This window comes from Odocoileus virginianus, chromosome 33 (genome assembly GCF_023699985.2).
Source record: "Odocoileus virginianus isolate 20LAN1187 ecotype Illinois chromosome 33, Ovbor_1.2, whole genome shotgun sequence".
NCBI lineage: Eukaryota > Metazoa > Chordata > Mammalia > Artiodactyla > Cervidae > Odocoileus > Odocoileus virginianus.
Window position 1 is genome coordinate 25,206,924 of NC_069706.1, and position 20,761 is coordinate 25,227,684.

At 55.5% G+C, this 20,761-nt stretch overlaps 3 protein-coding genes across 14 annotated transcripts; 2 read left to right on the top strand and 1 right to left on the bottom strand.

Moving 5' to 3' along the window:
* Positions 1–2,667: 2,667 nt before the first annotated feature.
* DOC2A (double C2 domain alpha) lies at positions 2,668–8,587 on the top strand. Of its 8 annotated transcripts, none has more exons than XM_070461172.1 (11): positions 2,668–2,886; positions 3,994–4,267; positions 4,615–4,694; positions 4,987–5,061; positions 5,150–5,259; positions 6,727–6,847; positions 6,932–6,991; positions 7,064–7,227; positions 7,368–7,449; positions 7,541–7,637; positions 7,728–8,587. In XM_070461172.1, exons 1-11 carry the CDS (start codon positions 2,686–2,688, stop codon positions 7,871–7,873), a joined length of 1,410 nt encoding a protein of 469 aa, XP_070317273.1. In that variant the 5' UTR covers positions 2,668–2,685; the 3' UTR covers positions 7,874–8,587. The 8 variants fall into 8 exon arrangements, with proteins under 8 accessions (XP_070317273.1, XP_070317272.1, XP_020740337.2 ...); XM_070461171.1 differs by having other exon boundaries at positions 2,669–2,886; positions 6,727–6,853; XM_020884678.2 differs by having other exon boundaries at positions 2,799–2,886; positions 3,990–4,267; positions 6,727–6,853.
* INO80E (INO80 complex subunit E) lies at positions 8,260–16,476 on the bottom strand. 3 transcript variants are annotated; one of them, XM_020884685.2, is made up of 8 exons: positions 16,391–16,476; positions 16,164–16,234; positions 15,932–15,984; positions 13,238–13,316; positions 13,032–13,143; positions 12,539–12,655; positions 9,429–9,521; positions 8,773–8,861 (listed from the first exon to the last, which is right to left on the bottom strand). In XM_020884685.2, exons 1-7 carry the CDS (start codon positions 16,469–16,471, stop codon positions 9,450–9,452), a joined length of 585 nt encoding a protein of 194 aa, XP_020740344.1. In that variant the 5' UTR covers positions 16,472–16,476; the 3' UTR covers positions 8,773–8,861; positions 9,429–9,449. The 3 variants fall into 3 exon arrangements, with proteins under 3 accessions (XP_020740342.1, XP_070317277.1, XP_020740344.1); XM_020884683.2 differs by lacking the exon at positions 9,429–9,521 and having other exon boundaries at positions 8,260–8,861; XM_070461176.1 differs by lacking the exons at positions 9,429–9,521; positions 12,539–12,655 and having other exon boundaries at positions 8,260–8,861.
* Positions 16,477–17,165: 689 nt separating this feature from the next.
* Positions 17,166–20,337, top strand: HIRIP3 (HIRA interacting protein 3). Of its 3 annotated transcripts, XM_070461170.1 has the most exons (8): positions 17,166–17,252; positions 17,330–17,450; positions 17,569–17,683; positions 18,131–19,116; positions 19,218–19,386; positions 19,470–19,568; positions 19,654–19,803; positions 20,143–20,337. In XM_070461170.1, the coding sequence occupies exons 1-8, from the start codon at positions 17,188–17,190 to the stop codon at positions 20,259–20,261; spliced, it is 1,824 nt and encodes a 607-aa protein (XP_070317271.1). In that variant the 5' UTR covers positions 17,166–17,187; the 3' UTR covers positions 20,262–20,337. The 3 variants fall into 3 exon arrangements, with proteins under 3 accessions (XP_070317271.1, XP_020740334.1, XP_020740335.2); XM_020884675.2 differs by lacking the exon at positions 20,143–20,337 and having other exon boundaries at positions 19,654–20,049; XM_020884676.2 differs by lacking the exons at positions 17,166–17,252; positions 17,330–17,450; positions 17,569–17,683 and adding an exon at positions 17,690–17,999.
* The last annotated feature ends 424 nt before the right edge of the window (positions 20,338–20,761 follow it).

Consider the following 20,761-nt stretch of genomic DNA (forward strand, 5'->3'; position numbering starts at 1 on the left):
TGGAGTTGTCTGTGTATTTGTCTATTTCCCTTACAAGCCTGTGAAGCCAGAGATCATCGATCTTGGTCATAGCCGTAGCACCACAATATAGAGTAGGTATTCAATAAATATTTATTGGCTTAATGGATGGATGAAAAGCCTTTCCACCTCTAGATGTACGAGGGCTCAGCACTGTCTGCATGTCCCCCTGCAACCAGCTGGAACTCCAGCCTCATCCTCACCTTCCTGCAACAAGGCTTTCTGGATGCCCCATGGTGGGTCTGCACTAAGCCCCTGAGAAGAAAGTAGCGGAGGAAGCAGCTGTGGGCTTCTCGCCCAGCTCACCCCTCCTCTCACTGCAGACCTAGGTCTGCCTTTCCTCAAACTCGCCAGCTTTGATCATGGATAGCATCTCCCTTAGTCCTGCCTCCTTTCTTATCCTGGAGAAACTCAAAGAAAACCTTATGGCTGCTTTTATTCTAAAAAGATATTATTTCAGGGTTTCCCTGGTGGCTCAGTAGTAAATAATTTGCCTGCCAATGCAGGAGACACAGGTTTGATCCCCAATCTGGGAAGATCCCACGTGCCGTGGAGCCACTAAGCCTGTGCACCACAACTATTGAGCCTGTGCTCTAGAGCCCAGGAGCCGCAACTACTGAGCCCAGACCTCAACTACTGAAACCTGGGCGTCCTAGAGCCTGTGTTCCACAAGAGAAGCCACCGCAAGGAGAAGCCTGCGCACTGCAACGAGAGAGTAACCTCTGCTCCTTGAAACTAGAGAAAAATCCAAGCAGCTGTGAAGAACCAGCACAGCCAAAATAAATAAAATTATTTTTTAAAAGATGCTATTTTAGTGTATTCTTTGGAGTAGGTAACATATGCACATGGTACAAAATACACATTTCCTATTCCTTCCCTCTCTGGCCTCACGACAGCCTCCTCAGAGGTCACCATAGCTACTTTTTCTGTGAGGCCTTCTATAAATTTATGCACAAATAAACAAACATGTAAGTTCTCTCTCTTTTTTTACTCAATGGCAGTATTCCATTCATGCTCCTCTGTAGCTTACTTTTTTCAGCTGCCATGAGATTGTGAAGATGATTCTGTATAAGTACATAAAGAGCCTCATTGTCATGGCTGCATGTTATTTCATTGTGTGAAACTGTGTCATAACTGATTGAATCAGATGGACATTTAAGTTGTTTCCAATCTTTTGCCATGGCAGATATGGTGCAGTTAATAATCTTGAACTTCTAGTATTTTGCTCGTGGGCCAAATCCTAAAAGCGGAATTTCTGGATCAAAGAGTCTAACAGTGGTTACAGAGATGGTATCCATTTATCCACAGCCTCATCAACATTGTGTGTTATCATTTGCTTTAATGTTTACCATGTGATCAGTGACAAGTGGTATCTCAGGGTAGTTTGGTTTTACATTTCCTTTACTTAAAAAAAAATGGGGTAGGGACTTGCCTGGAAGTCCAGTGGTAAGGCTTCACGGTCCCACTGCAGAGGGCACGAGTTTGGTCGGGCAGCTAAGGTCCTGCATGCCACACATCGCAGCCAAAAAAAGGGGGGGGGTTGTAAAAATCCATATATGAATAGTTATACTGGGTTGGCCAAAAAGTTCTTTCAAGTTTTTCCTTAAAATGTTACAGAAAAAGATGAACTTTATGGCCAACTCAATATCTTAGCCATTTTCAAGCACCAGATTCAGCAATACTAAGTATACTCACATTGCTACACAACCTAAAATCACAGTATTTAATGATGACAACGTAGTGCAAGGCCCAGCTTGGGACAGCCTCTGTTCCTCAGTGGTGGTGGAGACAGAAATGTAAACAGGCGTGACATGCCAGCGTCACCAGAGCGGAGGCTGTGAGAGCTCAGGAGTCTGGGGGCTGGGCCGGGGGTGTGGGGGATGTGTCTTAGGAAGAGGGGGTCCAAGGTGCCCTCTGAAAAAAGGAAAGATCTTCCACGCTGAGGAACTTGGGTGAGCAAAGTTCTGCAGGACTGAGAGACCCAGGTATGTTCTAGGAACTGCAAGTAATGTTCCTGAAAGCCAGCAAGATGAGTAAGGGGGATGAGATGGGAGAAGTCACAGTCTTAGGCTGAAGGGCCTTGAAGGTCACTGTGAGGACTTTGTCACTGGGGGCTGGCAAGTTTGGGAGAGAAGAGAGCCAAAATCCAAGACTGGAGTTAGACTGACAGGTAGGTGCTGGGCTCAGGTGAGAGAAGGAGAAGAGAAGGAAGGCCTGCAGGGCTCTGGGGCATATAGAACGAAGCCTTGTGCTCAGCTGCACCTGAGGGTCAGACTGCCAGTGGGAAGGTGAGAGATGGTGGATTCCCAAACGAGATGCCAGCCCTAAGAAGCGGACATGGACCCTCGGGACCTGGGTTGGGTCCAAGGAAAGAAGCCTAACCAGTCAAAGGATGGAAGCGTGAGGTGAGCCACAGCCTCAGGCCTCAAACTGTGAGGTTTCCCAGCCGAGGGGCCGGGACGCGAGATTGCAAACTAGGGACCGCAGGCGGATCAGATCCCCCTCCCCAGCCCGCTCCTGGGTCATTGCGGTTCTCTAAGCCCCGCCCCACAGGCCCCGCCCCTACGGATATTGATAGGGGAGGCTAGACACCCTCCCCCCTCCTCCGCGGGGGAGGGGCGTGAGGACTGGCGAGGTGGGGGGGGGGTAGGATGGTACGGCGTCGCCATGGCAACTAGGCCGGTGGTCTACCCTGTAGACCCGGGAGGGAGGCCAGCAGAGAGCGGCGGAGCGAGGCTCCGCGGGCTGGGCGCGGGGGCTCGGGTCTCCAGGGAGGAGTTGGGGAACACCGGGCTGTTCTCGCTGAGGGTTCCTGGTGGCGCAGGTTGTCCGTGTGTTTGCGAGCGTGTGTCTGCGAAGTTCTCCGGGGTAAGTGTGCCAGCGCGTGTCTGGGTTTGTGCATGACTGTGAGCGTGCGCACGTGGGCACAGGCGTGTGCGCGGGAGTGTCCGTGCAAGATGCGTGTGCCAGCCTGCCCGTGAGTGTGTGTGCAGCCGGGTGCGTTCCTTAAGTGTGCCCGGGCGGGCGCCGGCGGGAGAGTCCCGCCCCCTCCCCAGCCTCCGGCCGCCCCTCCCCGCCCCCCGCCGCCCGCGCCGGCTGCCTCCTAGCCTCCACCTCGCTCACCCCCTCCTCCCCGCACTTTCTCCGGCTCTCCCTCCCGCTCGGCTCCGACTGCCGGACTCGGCGCTCTTCTCTCCGGCCGCCCTGGGAATCGCCGGCCGCCACCGCCCAGCCCGCACCCGCTGGCCCCCCAGTGCTTGGGCACCTGTTGGAGGCGCAAAGATAGGTGCTGGGGGCTGGGCTGCCGGGGGCTAGAGGGTGAGGGTGAGCGTGTGTGTTCAGCCTGTGTGTGCCTCCGGGGGGTGTTCGGCTCTCCGGAGGCTGCAATTCCTGGCTCCGCTGGAGATCCGACCTCAGGAGGAAGCATCTGAGGTGGGGGTCCCCACCTTGGGCCGCAGAGGGTGGGGGACCAGCCAGCAGGCAGACCCTGAGGTTGAATGAAGGGACTGTGGGAAGTGAGAACCTAAGGGGTGGGTGACACCCAGACCAGACCAGTGCCTGGTGCAGAAGGATGGCCAGAGCCTCAGAGAGGGAGAGGCGGGAGCTTACGGGGGGCCGCTTGAGGGGTCGGCAGGGCCCAGAGCAGACAGAAGCCCAGAATGAGGGACAGGAGCTGGGACGAGGACAGGGGACAGTCTAGAGGTAGGTGGGCAAGGCTGAGCTGGAGCCAGGACCTCTCTTCCGGGGGTGGCTGCCAGCCTGGCCTCCGGGGGGAGCACAGCTCAGGGTCTGGAGGGCCCAGGCCTCCTGACTGCCCGTCGGCAGGCACAGGCTGCCCTCTCCCTCAGCACCCAGGAAGGGAGGCCAGTGAGGGCCCTCAGACCCCAGCAGTTGCCGCCTGGCCCTCAGCCAGCCGACGGGAGGTTTGAGGACTCAGCCAGCCTGGGGCTCACACTCTCTCCCTCCCCAAGCTAGGGGTGCTTCATGAGGGGCCGCAGGGGCGACCGCATGGCCATCAACATCCAGGAGCACATGGCCATCAACGTGTGCCCGGGGCCCATCCGGCCCATCCGCCAGATCTCCGACTACTTCCCCCGCCGGGGACCCGGCCTCGAAGGGGGTGGCGGGGGCTTCGGAGAGGCCCCTGCTCATCTGGCCCCCTTGGCCCTGGCCCCCCCGGCGGCCCTCCTTGGGGCCACCACGCCCGAGGAGGGAGCCGAGGTGGACAGCTACGACTCGGATGATACCAGTGAGTCTGGGGGCTTGAAGGGCCCAGGGCACTCCTGGGGGCCTCCAGGCTGGTGGGAAGGGCCTGGGCTCTGCTGGGGGTGGGGAGGCGGCGGGCACTGCTGCCACAGCTGCAGTCGGAGTGGAGATTACAGCTTCAGCAAGGCTCAATATTCAATATTTCTGCTGAGACACTCAACCACCCACACAGCCCCAGTTGCAGCCCAGCCAGGGACCCAGACGCGCACAGGCTCGCGGGCTGACAGCCGCAGACACGCACACACCTTCACAGCTGGCGCACAACCCGTCTCACACACACCTTGTCTTTACGGCGCACTCACTCAGGTGAGCTCTTCTCTCTTCCTCCAGCCGCCCTGGGCACGCTGGAGTTTGACCTTCTCTACGACCAGGCTTCCTGCACTCTGCACTGTAGTATCCTCAGGGCTAAGGTGGGTACTCCCTGCCTCCCCCTGCTGGCCTCCTATCCTGAGAGGGGTGGGTTTCCATTCTCGCTTCCCTCGTGTCCAACTCTGCGCCCCATGGACTCTAGTCCATGGGATTCTCCAGGCCAGCATACTAGAGTAGACTTTCCCTTCTCCACTCCCTTCCCTTCCCCAGGCCTAATTCCTGCTCCTCCCCTCCAGCCCCTAAGTGTCCACGCTGTAGAGAGTCAGAGAGGAAGAGGGCAGGTGAGTGGGCGCTCTGGGAGCTCACAGCTGTCTTCCCTCTCGTCCTCCCCAGGGCCTCAAGCCCATGGATTTCAATGGCCTGGCTGACCCCTATGTCAAGCTGCACCTGCTGCCTGGAGCCTGCAAGGTACTGGCTGGCCTCTCCCCTCCCCTAGTCCCCCCAGCTTGTGGGTCTGGGGGACACGTACTGTGAATCCTTCATCCCCTCACCTAAGGCCAATAAACTAAAAACTAAGACTCGGAGGAACACGCTGAATCCCGTGTGGAACGAGGACCTGACGTATAGCGGGATCACGGTTGATGACATCACGCACAAGGTGCTCAGGTGAGGGGTCCATCATCCCCGGTCCCGATCATTCAAGCTCAGCACCTCCTTGGGGACAGCTGTCATTGGAACCTTCTTTGGTTGGTTGACTCACCTCCCATTAAGCCCTCAGATGCTCCAGAACCCCCTTCAGGAGCAGGCCAGAATATTTCCCCGACTTTCCTGCCACCCCCCTCCCCTAAATATCTCCTACTGCTCCTCTGAGGACTGCCCTCTCATGAGGGTTCTTCACTCCCGACCTTTGTCTGCTGTGCCTCTTCCTGCCTCCTCTCTGCTGGCCTGAACCCCACTCATCAGCCAAGGCTCTGCCTCCTCTTGCAGTCTTTCCCTGGACACTGGGATGCCTTCTCAGAGTCCTTGACTCAAGTCAGACCTATGCAGCCCATTGCTGCCCGTGTCTCCCTGACATATCTAAGGAGTGAGGTCTCAAGGGACAGGAATGGAATGAGGTTCAAGGAGGTTAAGTGACTTGCTCAAGGTCATGCGGTCACTATGTGGCAGAGCTGGGAACTGAACATCCCTACATGACAGAGCTGCTCCAGAGCATCACAGCTGAAGGCAGGGCAGGGGGCTGCGGAGGCGGCTGGATAGAAGTAAAAGCAGAATTTTTTTTTTTAAGTTATTTGTTTAGTTCTGTCAGGTCTCAGTCGATCTTAGTCGCAGCTTGTGGGATCCAGTTCCCTGACCAGGAATGGAACCCAGGCCCGCTGCATTGGGAGCATGGAGTCTTAGCCACTGGACCACCAGTACTTTTTAATTCCTGGGCTCATGAGTATCTCCCAGGCTGGCTCCTGCTCCACAGAGTAAAGGACAAGGGCTCTAGCGGGGGAGGGGTGGGCTCCTGGTCCGACTGCGCAAGGCCCCTCCAGGCCCTTCTGGCTCTGACGTCCTGGTCTCGTGACCCATATTCACCAGTGCACAGCCTTGCACCTTCAGTTGGATCCTGTCCCCGGGCCCTGAATGGAGGCAGTTATGTGTGTGTAGGGGGGAGGGGACAGTGTTCCCAAGATTCGTGAGGGTTTCCTCAGCAAGCTGAGCAGGTCCGGATGGGCAGGGAAAGCGAGGGGCTGAGGCACAGGCACATCAAAGCATCCTCCTCAGGCTCCAGGCCTGGTGCTGGAGACAGCTGTTCTCCAAGTGAGGGGTTTGGTGACTCAGACAGTAAAGGATCTGCCTGCAATGCAGGAGACCCGGGTTCAACCCTTAGGTTGGCAAGATCCCCCCGAGGAGGAAATGACAACCCACTCCAGTGTTCTTGCCTGGGAAATCCCATGGACGGAGGAGCCTGGAGGGCTACAGTCCATGGGGTCGCAAAGAGTAGGACACGACTGAGCAATTAACAACAGAGTACTGAGGGCAAAGCTGGGACCAGTCTCGGGTGCTCAGAATTCAGGGGGGGACCTTTCTCCCACCTTGAAGTGGGGCTCAGGTACCCCAGGGGGCCTTGACCCTGCAGTTCCCCACCAGGATCTCCGTCTGTGATGAAGACAAGCTGAGCCACAACGAGTTCATTGGGGAGATCCGAGTACCCCTCCGCCGCCTCAAGCCTTCACAGAAGAAGCATTTTAATATCTGCCTCGAGCGCCAGGTCCCGGTCTGTGTGGGGCGGTGGGGTACCATGGCAAGGGGGCCCAGGGGAGACCAGGTTTCAACTTTCTCTCCACCCCCTCAGCTGGCTTCACCCTCTTCCATGTCTGCTGCGCTGAGGGGCATCTCCTGTTACCTGAAGGAGGTGAGCCACCCATGGGGGCTGCTTCTGGTGGGAGGTGGTGGGGGTGCCGCTGACCCCCGTGTCTGCCTGCAGCTGGAGCAGGCGGAGCAGGGGCCGGGGCTGCTGGAGGAGCGTGGGCGCATCCTGCTGAGCCTCAGCTACAGCTCTCGGCGCCGCGGGCTGCTGGTGGGCATCGTGCGCTGTGCCCACCTGGCTGCCATGGACGTCAACGGCTACTCCGACCCCTATGTCAAGACGTGAGCCTCTGCCCTGTCCTGAGGCCTGTCCTCCCCTCCCCAGGGACCTGCCGCCAGCCCCATCCTCCTCTGGGGTCTGGCCACTCCCTGACCTACTTGCCTCCCACCCCCGACTCCCATTCTCCCCCGCTCCTTGACAGGTACCTGAGGCCGGATGTGGATAAGAAATCCAAGCATAAAACATGTGTGAAGAAGAAGACTCTCAACCCAGAATTTAATGAGGTGAATGGGACTGAGACCGGAAATTGAGTGGAAGGGGTTGGGGCTGGGGGCAGGCAGCACCTCATGGAAGGTGTGGCCTGCCCTGTCCCAGGAGTTCTTCTATGATATGGAGCTCTCCACTCTGGCCACTAAGACTCTGGAAGTCACAGTCTGGGACTATGACATCGGCAAATCCAACGACTTCATCGGTGAGGGAGGAGCCTGCCCGGTGGTGCCCTATGGAGGGCAGCCTGGCAGCCAGCCTGGCCCTGATCTTGCCTGCCTCTGCTGCTCCCCAGGTGGCGTGTCCTTGGGCCCAGGCGCCCGGGGAGAGGCCCGGAGGCACTGGAGTGACTGTCTGCAGCAGCCGGATGCAGCCCTGGAACGCTGGCACACTCTGACCAGCCAGCTGCCCCCCGCGGCCGGGGCTCTGCCCTCAGCCTGAGTGGCACGGTGGCCCCTTGGGGCCGGGTCCAGTACCCAACCTTCGCACGAGCGTGTTGCACGTTTACAGGGGGTGGATGCCCTGCCCCGCACTACCTGTCTTATTTTGTGAGAGTCTCCGTGACCGTGGGTCTGTCTTCTTGTGAGGGACTGTGGAGATCTATATTCACATATGCAAACTTCCTTCTGCCTGACTCGCTACAATCTGCAAATATGCAAACCACCCATCCTGAGCACACCTGCGGGGGGTCCCACAGAGCCCAGGGCCCCAGCTGCCACTTCTCTCTCCTGCCTCTCCAGGCTGCCCGTTCCCCTCCCCTGCAGGAGGAGGTCGGATTAGGGGGGGTTTGGAGGAGAACGTTTCCAAAAAAGAAAAGGACAAAAAACAAAGAGCCACTTCTTTAATACACAATCTTCATTTAAAAAACACCACACACACACACACACACACACACACACCTAGCCCTGTACAGCTGCCCTTTTAAGCGGGGGGCCACTGCAGGGTCTCTGCCTCTCTGAGAGGTGATGGATGGCCCTGGCCACTCCTTTAAGTAACTGTCCTCTGGATCAGGCTGGGATGTGAGGGCAGGACCCCTGCCCTCCATGGAGAGGGCCCACCTTCTGGGGGACATTCGTGCATGTTTACGCCTTTTCTGATTGTGTCCGTGGCCGCAGCATGGCAACTGGGTGTCAATAAACTCTGCGGAAGCTGGGGGCTCATGTGTGCTGGCACCGAGGGGGCTGGGCAGGGGGCTGGGCAGAGGGGCTCACTCCGGGATGTCAATCACCAGGTCATCATCCCCGTCCAGGGCGTCGTCTCCGCTGCCCGCGTCGCTGAACATCTGCCGAGGAACGGCGCTCAGGATCGTAGGGGGGGGCATCTTGGGTTGGGGTAGGGGGGCCAAGGCTGCCCCCACCCCAGCCCCAGAGCCCCGGCCTGGGAAGGTCAGCGGCCCTCCCACAGGGCAGTCGGGGGGTCCCACCGCCATCTGCAGCAGGGGGAGAAACACAGGGAGGGCTTATCAGGGAGGCACTGGGAGCTCCAGGGGGCTGACACTGCCCCTTAAGACAGTTCTAAGGGCCAGGGAAGGGGGGCAAAAGCTCGTTCAAGGGGCAGTGGACACACCAGGCCAGCCAAGGCTGGAGTCAGGGAACCTGCCCCACCTCAGCCCTTTCAGAGCATCAAATCAGCAAGTGCCTGGGGGTGAGGGGTGGTGATGGAGGTGGTGATGAGGGTGGTGGTGGAGGGGGTCTCACAGGAAACCAGGAAGGAAAGGCTGGGCCTGGCCCTGGCCAGTAAGGCACCGTGGCTGCCCCTGCAGTAGCAGTCAGAGCCAGTCAGGAGCCTGCCTGCCCGCCTGTGGGCACCTGGGTTACTGCTGGACTCCACTGGCCTCCTCTCTCTCCTCCTCTTGAGGGGCTCACTGGTGCGGTGCAGGGTGTCCAAGGTCTTCACCCCCCCGCCATGTGAGGTTTCTACCTCTTATGTCTGGGACGGGCCCCTCTTTGGGATCCCCGCAGCCGCTGGCCTGGGCCAGGCCCTCCTCTCAGCTCACCTGGGCTATGGGACCAGCCTCCTAACTGGAATCCCTGCCTTCAGCCTCTCCCAGATCCAGCTCCTCCTCCACACTGCAGCCAGAGTGAGCTCTCTAAAACACAGACCTGAGCGTGTCACTCCCCCACTCGAGGGCCTCGGGGGACAGGCAGTGCCTAAGAATAGGCTGGTCCCTCCACCTGGAGTGCCCTTTTCTATGGGTCAGAAGTCCGGCTTTGTGCTGAGGCTGGGAAGTGGCCTCTGTTCAGCTCAACCCTCCAGCTGCCCCCCAGCCCCAGGTCCTTCTGAATTCTCCCCAGAGCTCTGGGGGCCTCATGCTCTGCCCGTGGGCACAAGCTGAACACCTACTACGTGCCAGGTGACTTCTGCTAATGACCTCTGACCATTCTGAGCACCCTGGAAGGCAGGAGAGGTCATCAGCCAGAGGAAACGGAGGCTTGGAGTGGCGGTCTGAAGGCACACGCGCCCCGGGTTCCCACTGGGCAGTGTCCAGTCTGGCCCCAGGGTGGGGGCGGGGCAGTGGTCTTCATGGTGGCCCTTCTGATTGCTTTAACTCATTTGGGCCCCAGGGGCCTACTCTCTGCTTCTCAAGGCATCCCCCCCTCCACTCAATGCTGTTCCTGGGGTGGCATGGAGGGCCAGAGGGGATTTGTAACTCAGGGGACAGGAGTCCACCAGGACTGATGACAGGCAGGAGGCCAGCTCTGCACAGTGGCCTCCCACGAAATACCAGGCACCCATGTGCACACACGGGACCAGATGCACACCCACAACTGAAAAGGCCAGTGGCATAGCTGTCCCCTCCTCTGGTCACAGCCTCTTGAGTCCCTACCCAAGTCCCCTCTGCTTGGATTCACTCCATGGCCTCCTCAGCGTGACCCACAGCAGCAAATGTTTATCTGTGGCCTGCCAGGGGCCAGGCACTGGGCTAAGTGTCTTCTCTCTGTTGACTCATTTTATCCTCACAGGGACCCCACTGAACAGAGAAGCAAGCAGAGGTTCCCAGAGTCAAACAATCCACCCAAGTCACACAGCTCATGCGTGGATGAGGCCCAGGCTCCTGACTGACCTGCTTCAGTCTTCACAGCGTTCCCTTTCCTCCTCAGACCTGCCCCTCCTGTCTCCTCACACCCAGAAACTTTAGTGACCCCTCACTCTCCTTGCAGAACATCCAGCTGTCTACGACCCACGCCACCCTATCTTTTTTCCAATGTTCTTTCCCCTCACCACTCATGCTTCAGCCCAAACAACACTTTGACCATACTCCTGCTTTCTTTTCACCATTGCCTCTGCCTGAATACCCAAATCTCACTCACCCTGGACTCAGATGTTACCTGTTCTTTGAGGCGTTCCCCGATACACCCTCTCCCCCACGCACAGTGATCCATCTGGGCCCCTCTGCCCTGCATGTCTAGAATGTAGCTTCCTGACACATCTCTGCTTTAGGACCCAGAACCTCAAAGCCTCAAACTGCCAAGCCTGCACCATGCCTTCACCCTCTGGCTCCAGGTTTCAGCGGCCCGAGCCCTCTCCACCAGCCCGCCCCACACACAAGAAGCAAAAACCCTGCTGAGGAGAGTGAAACAAGCTGGGCAGTCACTCATTCTCCAGGCTCAAAGGCCAAGGTCATACAGAAGTAAGTGGCAGGGCTGGGGTTCAAACTCCAGAAGCCACACTCCTGACTACCACAAGCATGGTTCCCATTTCACTTCTGGCTCCAGAGTCTCGAGTCTACAGTCTACCCAAAGGAGAGCCATCACACCAGTCCCTATATCACTTTGGCTCAGAGCTGGAAGGGCACTGTGCCTTCCGGGTCCTCATCTCTCCTGGCACTCAAGGTGCCAACTTCTCTCCATCTACCTCCCTGCCCATGACTTCCAAATAGGCACCTCATGTGGCCCAGGCTCACACTACCCAGTTGTCCTGTCCACATTTCCAGACAGCATCTCAACATGTCCAAAGCCAAACTCACCTTCCCTCCCAAGCCTGCTCCTCCCACAGTCCTCCCCAACTCAGAAGGGCCACTCCACTTCTTCAGCTGCTCAGGCCAAACCACCTGGAGTCACTGTCCACGCCCCTCTCTCTCATAGCCCACACGGGTCTTCCCAGGGCTCGTTCTCTCAAAGAGACCCATCATCGACTTCTACCTTTCTCCATGCTGCTTCAATGACTGCAGCAGCCTCCTCACTGGTCTCCCCACTTCCATCCTGACCTTGCCCCTAACCCCTAGACTATTCACAGCAGTGTCAAGCAATGTTCTTAACATGTCAGTCAGATGAGAACCCACTAGGCCTGCCTTCTCCCGTGGCTCCCATTTCACTCACAGGACAAGTGCAAATCTTTATAGCACCTCTGAGGCTCTCCACGTCCTTGGCTCTCAGGTGCTGCTCTGACTTGCACTCTGGTCACTCTTTCTCACTCAGCTCTGACCACACTGACTTCCTTCCTAAATGAAACACTTTCAAGACAGCCAAAGGGCTGCTGCTCATTCCCTTTTAAATCTCTGACCACCCAACTGTAAGATGGATTCTTTACCTGAATCCATTTTTCTACATTGTGACCTATTTATCTTGTTTATTTTCTGCCTATCCCTTCAAGAACGTGGGCTCTGAGAAGGTAGGGATTTTTGTTGTGTTCACTACTCTACCTGCAGCACCTAGAATAGTGCTTGGTACACAGGAGGCGCTCCACAATTCTTGATGATTACATGTGGTCTGATCACTCCCTTCATACACACACAATCTGAGACCTAGAGGGTCAAGGTCACGTGGTTTTTAAGTGGTGCAACCTTGACTTCATTCTAGATTCCACAACTCCATCCCTCCTTGGAGGCTCCCTGGAATCACAGAACACCTGTGAAAAGGAGCTTGGCCCCCAGCAGTCTTCACTCTTCGTCCCCTGAGGTTGGGCTTGACCTGACTGGTGTTGCAGGAGCCAGGACTTTTGGGACCCACCCCTCAGCACCCAGCCCTGGGCTGGGCCCCTGGGAGCAGTCCCACATAAGTCCTTCATAGTTCTAGGCCAGGCCCCCAGCCTAGAGCCGTCTTGAGCCTCCCTCAGATGGTTGTCCTGCCGTTCTGGCCCCTCCCTAATGTCCCCCAAACAGGGTACCTTGAGTTTCCGGGGCAGGCGGGGCCGTTTCTCCCGCTTGGGCCTCAGGGGGCTGGGCTCGGGCAGCTGCAGGGCCAGGTAGTCAGAAGGGAATGGGGGGTAGGTGGGGGAAGCCAGCTGCAGGCAGGAGTGAGGGGATGGAGATGGGAAATGGAGTGGATGGGGTGGGGGTGGAGGGAAGAAATGCAAACAGGAGGAAGAATGGAAAAACAAGAGATGGTGATGAGTGTGGCTCCTGAGAACAGACGGGAGGGGACAGCAGCAGGACTGTGTCCTGGAGTCTGCGCTCCTCAGTCATGCCTGTCCCCCATTCCTACACCAGAGAGGAGCGGGCAGCCCCGACTCACACCCCTCCAACGGACACCTGCTGGCCACCCCCAGACAGGGTCCTTGGTGCTGGGCTGGCTTCACCCTGAGGCCTGGCCCCTCTGCCCAAATGATGCCCACCTTTTCCCAGGCATCAGACCATTTCCCACCCTTGACCCCAACTCACCGAGCTCAGGTATGGGGAGGGGGCCCTTGAGGCCTGAAGGGGAAACCCTGTTGAAGGAGGCAGGGAGAGGCTGGAGGGGGAGGGAGTGCCCCCCAGTGGAGGGCTTCTCTTCCTGGAGAAAGGACAGGGGAGGGGGTCAGAGGCAAAGAGGTGGCCTGTACCCTCCCCACCTCCCACCTCCTCGAGAGAATGACGACTCGTCTCACCTCTTAGGGGCAGGTGTGTCTGACAACTTGGGTGTCCCCTCTGTCTCGCTGTTGTCTGAAGATGCAGTGGCATCAGAGTCTGTCAAGGGGAAGGGCTGGTCAGTAGGGAGGTTGCTGGGGGGGGGGTTCCCTATCTACCCCAGAGGGGTGTAATCTCAACTCTACAGAAGGGCTCTGGTGAACCTGAGGGGTACACAGGTGCTATTGTGGAGAGGCCCACAGCTTCCCCAGCTTCTTAAAATGCCCTTTACACCCTAATTCCTGGCTGGGCACCACCATGCTAACATATTTGTCAAGCATTTCCTATGTGCCAGGTTCTGAACAGGTGCTTGACATTTGCTGCCTCTCATTGTCTTCAGAAGTATTCCAGGAGGAAGAGGAGAGCGTCACCTCTGCTTTCCAGATGCAGTCCCTGAGACTCGGAAATTAAAGTGTGGGACTGGGGCTTGTACCCAGGCCTCTGGCTCCTGACCATTTTATGCTCTTATTTGTCTCTGAGCTGTCTAGCACTCACCTCTACTCCACTCCCCACATCCAGGCTCCTGGTAATATGCACCTTAAATCTTACCTTCACCTACTGCTTCTGATTCCAACTACATGAGATCAGGCCACTACCATGTCAAAGCCACCTGCTCAGGAATCTCATCACTCCTGCCATTCTGTCCTCCCCAACCCCAGCATGACCTAAAATGTAAAACTGATCACATCCTTACTGAGGTCTGCCAGCATTTGAAATGCTTCTTATTATGGCCTCAACTTACCTTTCTGGTCTCCTAACCACACTGTATTCACATCACACCAATCTGTTTTCTCAAAGCCGAAAGTCATTCCCCAGGTTGGGTCTCCATCAAGAAGGCCTATGGTTCACTTAACAAGTAACTACTTACAGGTGAAATACACTATTCCCACTTGCTCTGCTCAGATATCCTTAAGCAGCAGATTAAATGCTACCTGAGAAGTCTCCCAGAGTCCCTCGGGCCCAGCGGATGGCTGATTCTTCCATAACTCTCTATTCTCAATAGTTAGGGCTCTCCTTGCTGTGCCAGGCAGTGTCATATGTGGCTGTCTCCCTCACCACACTGTGGGCTTCTCTGAGATTTAAAGGTGGCTTACATCTCTAGTTCTTGCTTCTCAGATATATCCCACTCTGACCATGAACATGCTGGGTTCCCTCATGCTCCCTATCCTGAAGTCTCCCTTGACAGGATGTTAACTGAAAGACCTCCAGGAAGGAACAAGAAAGCAACGAGAAATTAGAATAAAGGCTGAATATTTTGCCATGAGGTACATGGGCCACCCCGAGTCTACTTCTCTGACCTCATCTACTGTTCTCCTAAAATATGTAAATAAATGGGTGCTGCATGTTTTAGCAAGGTATTATTTTACAAAAAGCAACCTGGCTGGCTGTTTGCTGATCCCTGCACTAGACACCATGGAAACGTGACTGCATGTGACCTGGCTTATGACAAAAATAAAAGACTGGCCACAAAGGCCAATCTTAGGGCTTTTTCTTAGTTCTACCACTTTATTGCTACAAACCCATCTTCCTCCACCCTCATGCACACATGCTCAGTCATGTAATCCCATGGACTTCAGCCCGCCAGTCCATGGACTTTCCCAGGCAAGAATATTGGAGTGGGTTGCCATTTCCTTCTCCAAGGGCTTTTTCAAACTGTGGGTATCAACCTAACAGTGGATCACAAATTTAACACTTTTGAGGAAAAAAAAAAAAAAAGTCAGTCTAAAAAGTATCAGAACTGCATAGTGATCTTAATGTTGTTTTATTCAATTCTGTCTTATAAGTAAGGAAGCATGTGAAGGTCCGTCATGATGTAAAATATATTACTAATTGTCAACAGTGCTCAAAAAGTTTGAGAACACTGCTTTTTGGGCTTCAGCTTTTCTGCTCTTCAAACAACCTGGTACAGTCTTACCTCGGAGAATCTGCATTTGTGACTCCCTCTGCTAGGAAATCTCTCACTCATCTTCACAAGATAGGTTTCTTCCTATCTAGGTCCCAGCGCACACATTACTTCCTGAAAAGACCCTCTTTTCGAAATGTTTCCTGCCATCTGCTTTTGTATGCTCTATAAACTATACATGGCTTTTACATTTTTAACTTGTTGGTCAGGGAAAAAGACAAATCAAAAGAAAGATATTTCATGATGTGAAAATTTTATGAAATTCAAATTTCAGTGCTTATAAATAAAGTTTTATTGAAACACAGCCATGTTCACTTATTTATACAACACCTATAGCTGTTTCAGAACTACCACCGCAGAGCTGAGTAGGTGCAATAAAAATGGTATGTTCTGCAAAGCCTAAAATACTTATTACTTGGCCCTTCACAGAAAAAGCGTATCAACCCCGGCTCTATTCCAATGACTACCAGTTAACCCTGATTTTATTCCCTTCCAATCTAAAATTCTAATTTGCTTCTTTGCTTACTTATTCCTGGCAACTAGAATACAAACTCCAAGAGGTTTCGTCTATCTTGGTTACCACTGCATCCTGTGTGCAAAGCTCAGTGTCTGAAACACAGCAGATACTCAGTAATACTTCAGTGAAAGAACAGCAGAGGAGGAGGGCCAGCAACTAGGCTGCCCTGGCCCCCAAGGCCTAAAGGGAGGGCCCGGGAAACTTGCTGGAGTGCCAGGAGCATGTCCTCCACCAATTTTTCATGACCTTGCTCACCAGAAGAGTCTTCATCCACGTTCTCGTACTGGAGAAGTCGGTCTAGGAGGAAACTGAGGGAAGAGACCAGGAGAACAAGAGTGGTTATTCCCATCTCTGCAATGTCCTCAGGGCCTTCCCCTCATCTAGCCGGCCTCATGCATTTGTGGCCCATTCCAGGATGGGGTCCGAATGCAGATCCACAGGAGCCACATCACCCTCTGGCTTCCCTCCTCCCATCAACGTGTCTCACCTCTTGTCCCGGGACACCTTCAGCAATTTCCTCTGCGCCTTCCTCAGTTCCTCCTGGAAGCACTCGTGTTCCTGTACCACGGGCAAGATGCGCGCTGAGCCAACCGCCGTCGTAAATTGGGCCTGGAAGCCGACCACGACTCACCCTGCTCCCTTTACACATAGGTTAAACTGACGACCTACCGGCGCCAGGCCTCACCCCCCACCACCTTCCCACCCCGCACTCACGTAGATGAGGAATTTGAGTTTTCGCTTCAGATTTCGGTATTTCTTCTTGTAGTCCACTTCACCGTCCGCCGATCCGTTCATGACCGGCTCCGGGAGAAGCGCCTCAGCTGTAGTCCGGAGTCCCGCTACGCCGAGCCGGTTCAGCCCGGCCTCTCCAGCCTCAACTTCCGGGGACTCGGCAGGGCTGGGTCCGCTGGCACTACAACTCCCGGCGTGCCCCGCGCTCAGGGATCTTAACCACACGACCTGCTTTCCGGAGCAATACCGGGAAAGGAAAGTTGCTTCCAGGGGATTCGCGAAAGATGGCGCCGAAGCGAAGCGTGATGTCACAAAGATGGAGGACACTGGAGGGCGCCCTTAACTGATTCGAAATGTGCTTAGCGATTTGAAGTCACAAGAAGACATTCTCCCCTGAGATTCCTAGTTTTCAGGCGAGGACGCCCTTTTCCGTCTGTCTTTCAAAGTCACAGAGGCCTAGTTGTTGCCCGCGACCACGAACGGAGGCAGCGTCGCGGTTTGATTACGTTACACTCAAAGGTGTAGCCGGCTCCGAATCGGTTTCTAACGAGAACTTTAAAAAGCGATTCCTTTTAAGAAAAGTAAGGAGCCACGAGACCCTCCAACTGCCCGGCAAAAACAAGTTTTGTCTGGCAAATTCGACCCAAGCGGCGCGCGACAGACACGCAACTATCTCCTGCCTCAAGGCGTCACGGCACTGCGCGTGTGCAACCTCCTGTCAAACGCTTGGACGGAGGCCGAGAAAAAAGGCGGGAGCCACCAATATCAGGTGGAGCAATATGGCGCGGGAGGATGAGATGCAGGAGTTCACCCGTAGCTTCTTCCAAGGCCACCCGGACCTCAGGTGCACCGGAGGTTGGAGTTGGGGTTGGAAAGGGCAGGGGCGGGACAAGGACTCCGTCTTGACACGTGTTTCCGCAGCACGCTTACGCACTCCATCGTGCGGCGGCGATTCTTGGCTCATGCGGGCCGCGACCACCTGGAACCTGAGGAGAAGCAGGCGCTGAAGCGGCTGGTGGAGGAGGAGCTGCTGAAGATGCAGGTGTGGGGGTGACCCTGGGCCACCGCGGGCGGGGGTGGTGGCCAAGGAGGAGGGGCCTAAGAGGGGTGCGGCAGAACTCTTCCTTGGTATAGGTTTGGCTCTCTTGACGCACACACAGGTGGATGAAGCGAGTGCGAAGGAAGAGAGGCTCCACGTTGGCAAAAAGGCGAAGAGGTCTCCCACCCCTTGCCGTGACCCAGAGAGAAAAAGGTTCCGTTTCAATTCAGAGTCAGGTTAGTGCCTTCTGCATAGTTGGTTCATTAAAAAAGCATTTATTGGACATGTTATGTTTCCCGCCTAGCTCAGTCAGTAAAGAATCCGCCTGCAATGCTGGAGACCTGGGTTCAATTCCTAGGTCTGAAAGAACCCTTGGAGAAGAAAATGGCAACCCACTCCAGTATTCTTGCTTGGAAAATCCCATGGACAGAGGAGCCTAGCAGGCTACAGTCCATAGGTCGCAAGAGTTGGACACGACTTGGCGCTATCTTTTTTACGTCCCAAGAACTTAGATGAGGGCGCGTGGCCCAGGAGTCAAGAACCAGAAACATGGTAAACCAAGAGCTTTTCCCTACTATCCTTCCTTCCATCCATCAAAGTAGGATTCAAGGCAACCTGTCCCAAGTGAAGGGGGGATGGACAGGAGGAACCTGTCCCAACCTTCTGTTTTCTCCACTTTTCAGAGCCCAGCTCTGCAGCCTCCAGTCCAGACCGCCTCAACCCCTCAGCCAAGAATGGGATGGCAGCATATGTCACTCCAACTGAGGATGAGAGTCCAAATCAAACCTCAAAGAAAGCAACTGAGAGCAGTGATGAGGAACAGCAGAGGGACCTGACTGCAAAGATCAGATTAGAGAAGGAGGTGGTGAAGGAGAGCAGTGAGGAGGAGGAAGAGGGCTCTGCCAGAAAGAGAAAGGTCTGGAAAGAAGAGAGCAGTGAGGAGGAGGAGGAAGAGGAGTCCAAGGGCAGGATTAGGAAGAAGCCTGGGACAAACACCAAGCAGGCACCAGGCAAGGCCTCAGGTAGTAGGAAGCAGGCTAGGGAGGAGAGGGAGGACAGTGAGGAGGAACCTGCCCAGGGCCCAGGGAAGAAACCAGAGGGAAAGAAAGGTGCCAAGAGTCACCAGGAAAGTGAAAAGGAGAGTGAGGAGGAGGAGACCCTAACCAAGAAGAAAGAGAACAGAGAGGAAAAAGAGGACTGGAAAGCCACAGCCCAGAGCAGTGGAGGGAAAAGGTCAGTTCGGGAGGAGAGGAGCTATAAGCAGAAAAGCAGGGCAGCACGATTGCTGGAAGACCGGGGGGACAGAGAGGAACAGATGGAAAAAGCAGCAGCAAGCAGTGGTGATAGCGGTGAGAAAGATGAAGAGCCCCTAGTACACAGGCAGCGCAAAGACAGGGCCCAGGGGGAGGCTGGGAAAAGGCAGAATGGAAGCAGTGAGGATGGAGAAGACAGCCCGAGGAAGGTGAAACCAACTACTGGCAAGACAGCCAAAGAGGGCAGTATCAGTGGCGAGGCAAGTGACTCAGAGAAGGAAGTGAGTGACAGCGAGGCAGAGGGGAGCCCCAAGGAGAGGAAGAACCGCTCTTCCAAGATGAGCTCCAAGAAAGGCAGGACACGAAGTCCTTCCTCCTCTTCCACAGATGGCAGTCCAGAACGTAAAGGCGGGAAGGTGAGGGTTGAAGATGGGGTGGGAGGCCACCCTCAGGGAAGAGGGAGACCCTGACTCCAGCCCAGAAGGCTTGGCCTTCAGCTGCTGTCTTCCATTGCCAGGCTGGCTCTGGTCGCTCTGGTGAGGACCACCCCGCTGTGAGGAGGCTCAAGCGCTACATCCGGGCCTGTGGTGCCCATCGAAACTACAAGAAGCTGCTGGGTTCCTGCCGCTCACGCAAGGAACGCCTGAGTGTTCTCCGGGCAGAGCTGGAAGCCCTGGGCATGAAGGGTGAGGCTGGCTGTGCCCTGGGGGCTGCAGAGAGAGGGACTTGGCTGCCAGGGAGGGAGGATCATGAGCTGCTTCTGCTCCAGGTAATCCTTCCTTAGAGAAGTGTCGGGCCCTGAAGGAGCAGCGGGAAGAGGCAGCCGAGGTGGCCTCTTTGGACATTACCAACATCATCAGCAGTTCAGGTGAGGGGCTCCCTTCATTCCCCAGGAGCGGGTGGGATGCAGGCTTTGTCCAGCAACTCCTCTGCTGCTTTCTCCTGCTGTGTAGGCCGGCCACGCAGACGCACAGCCTGGAACCCTTCAGGAGCAGCAGCTCCACCAGGGGAGCTGTACCGCAGGACCCTGGACTCAGACGAAGAGCGGCCCCGCCCCCCACCCCCAGACTGGTCACATCTGCGGGGCATCATCAGCAGTGATGGTGAGAGCAACTGAGCTCCCCCAACCCCAGGAGGGACTTTCCTTTGGTAGAAAGCATATACAGCATTGCTCTCACCACAGCCCCCAGCCCTGCCTACAGAACAGAAGCAGCTTTCTTCAGAGAACCCGCAGCCCCCATGGACACAAGCTGTTGGGATTCTACTCAGCTTCACATTCTCAATTTAAGGTGTTTACAGGGATTTATTTTTAGACTCAATAAAAGAGTGTTTGAATCACCTTGTCAAAACTGGTCCCCCACTCTTAACCCCTGTCCAGGAAGCTGAGGAGCAGCCACTGTCCCCTGGTCTGATTCCCTTTACTTTCTCTGATTCTCCAAAAGAAGTCCCAGCCTCCAGACCCTGCCATCCAGTCTTGACTCGAGAAGAGTGTGGCTCCTTCCTCCAGCCTGATCAGCGGGCACCTCTGGCCACCCTGCTTTATAGCTGTCTGATAACCTAACGCCTAGCTGGGAGGAGGATCTGAATAACTGGCCTTAAGAAGAATGTGAAACACAGAATGAAAGGACTGGGGAACAGCTGTTGTTTATGTCTTTCTTCCCCCTCCTGGAAACAGCCACTTAGTTCATGGGCTGACTCTTTCAGTCTTTAAAGGGGTGGGTACAAGATCTAAACCCGACCAATTGGAGCACCCGAGGCCTCTGGCTATAGATCAAACCAATGGAGTCACTTCAGGACTGCCGGAATTCTTACTGTTGAGGTCGTTAGTAAGCTGTAAGCCTGGAGCTGCCAGGGGCTTGTGGGTGAGGTGAACCTTTTGAAAATCTGAAGCCAAAGCAAAGGGAAGCAGAGGTCCAGGGACTGATGGCTTCCTCTGAAGACCTAGATTCAGTCATGTCCAAAGTCAATGAAGTCACTGAAATCCTTAGTTCACACAACCCAGTGAGTTCAAGTGACACTGTCACCTGCCACTCAGCATTCCTTTACACACGTTAAGACAGA

Excerpts from the sequence above, each read along its gene's own strand:
- DOC2A (XM_070461171.1), top strand. The coding sequence starts at position 2,686 with ATGGCAACTAGGCCGGTGGTCTACCCTGTAGACCCGGGAGGGAGGCCA. Across the intron at positions 6,854-6,931 it reads GCCTCGAGCGCCAGGTCCCG|CTGGCTTCACCCTCTTCCAT; the intron begins GTCTGTGTGGGG and ends CCACCCCCTCAG. Across the intron at positions 7,638-7,727 it reads CAAATCCAACGACTTCATCG|GTGGCGTGTCCTTGGGCCCA; the intron begins GTGAGGGAGGAG and ends GCTGCTCCCCAG.
- INO80E (XM_020884683.2), bottom strand. The coding sequence starts at position 16,471 with ATGAACGGATCGGCGGACGGTGAAGTGGACTACAAGAAGAAATACCGA. Across the intron at positions 15,985-16,163 it reads AAGGTGTCCCGGGACAAGAG|TTTCCTCCTAGACCGACTTC; the intron begins GTGAGACACGTT and ends CTCTTCCCTCAG. Across the intron at positions 13,317-15,931 it reads CGTGGATGAAGACTCTTCTG|ACTCTGATGCCACTGCATCT; the intron begins GTGAGCAAGGTC and ends TCCCCTTGACAG.
- HIRIP3 (XM_070461170.1), top strand. The coding sequence starts at position 17,188 with ATGGCGCGGGAGGATGAGATGCAGGAGTTCACCCGTAGCTTCTTCCAA. Across the intron at positions 17,451-17,568 it reads AGGAGCTGCTGAAGATGCAG|GTGGATGAAGCGAGTGCGAA; the intron begins GTGTGGGGGTGA and ends ACGCACACACAG. Across the intron at positions 19,569-19,653 it reads CAACATCATCAGCAGTTCAG|GCCGGCCACGCAGACGCACA; the intron begins GTGAGGGGCTCC and ends CCTGCTGTGTAG.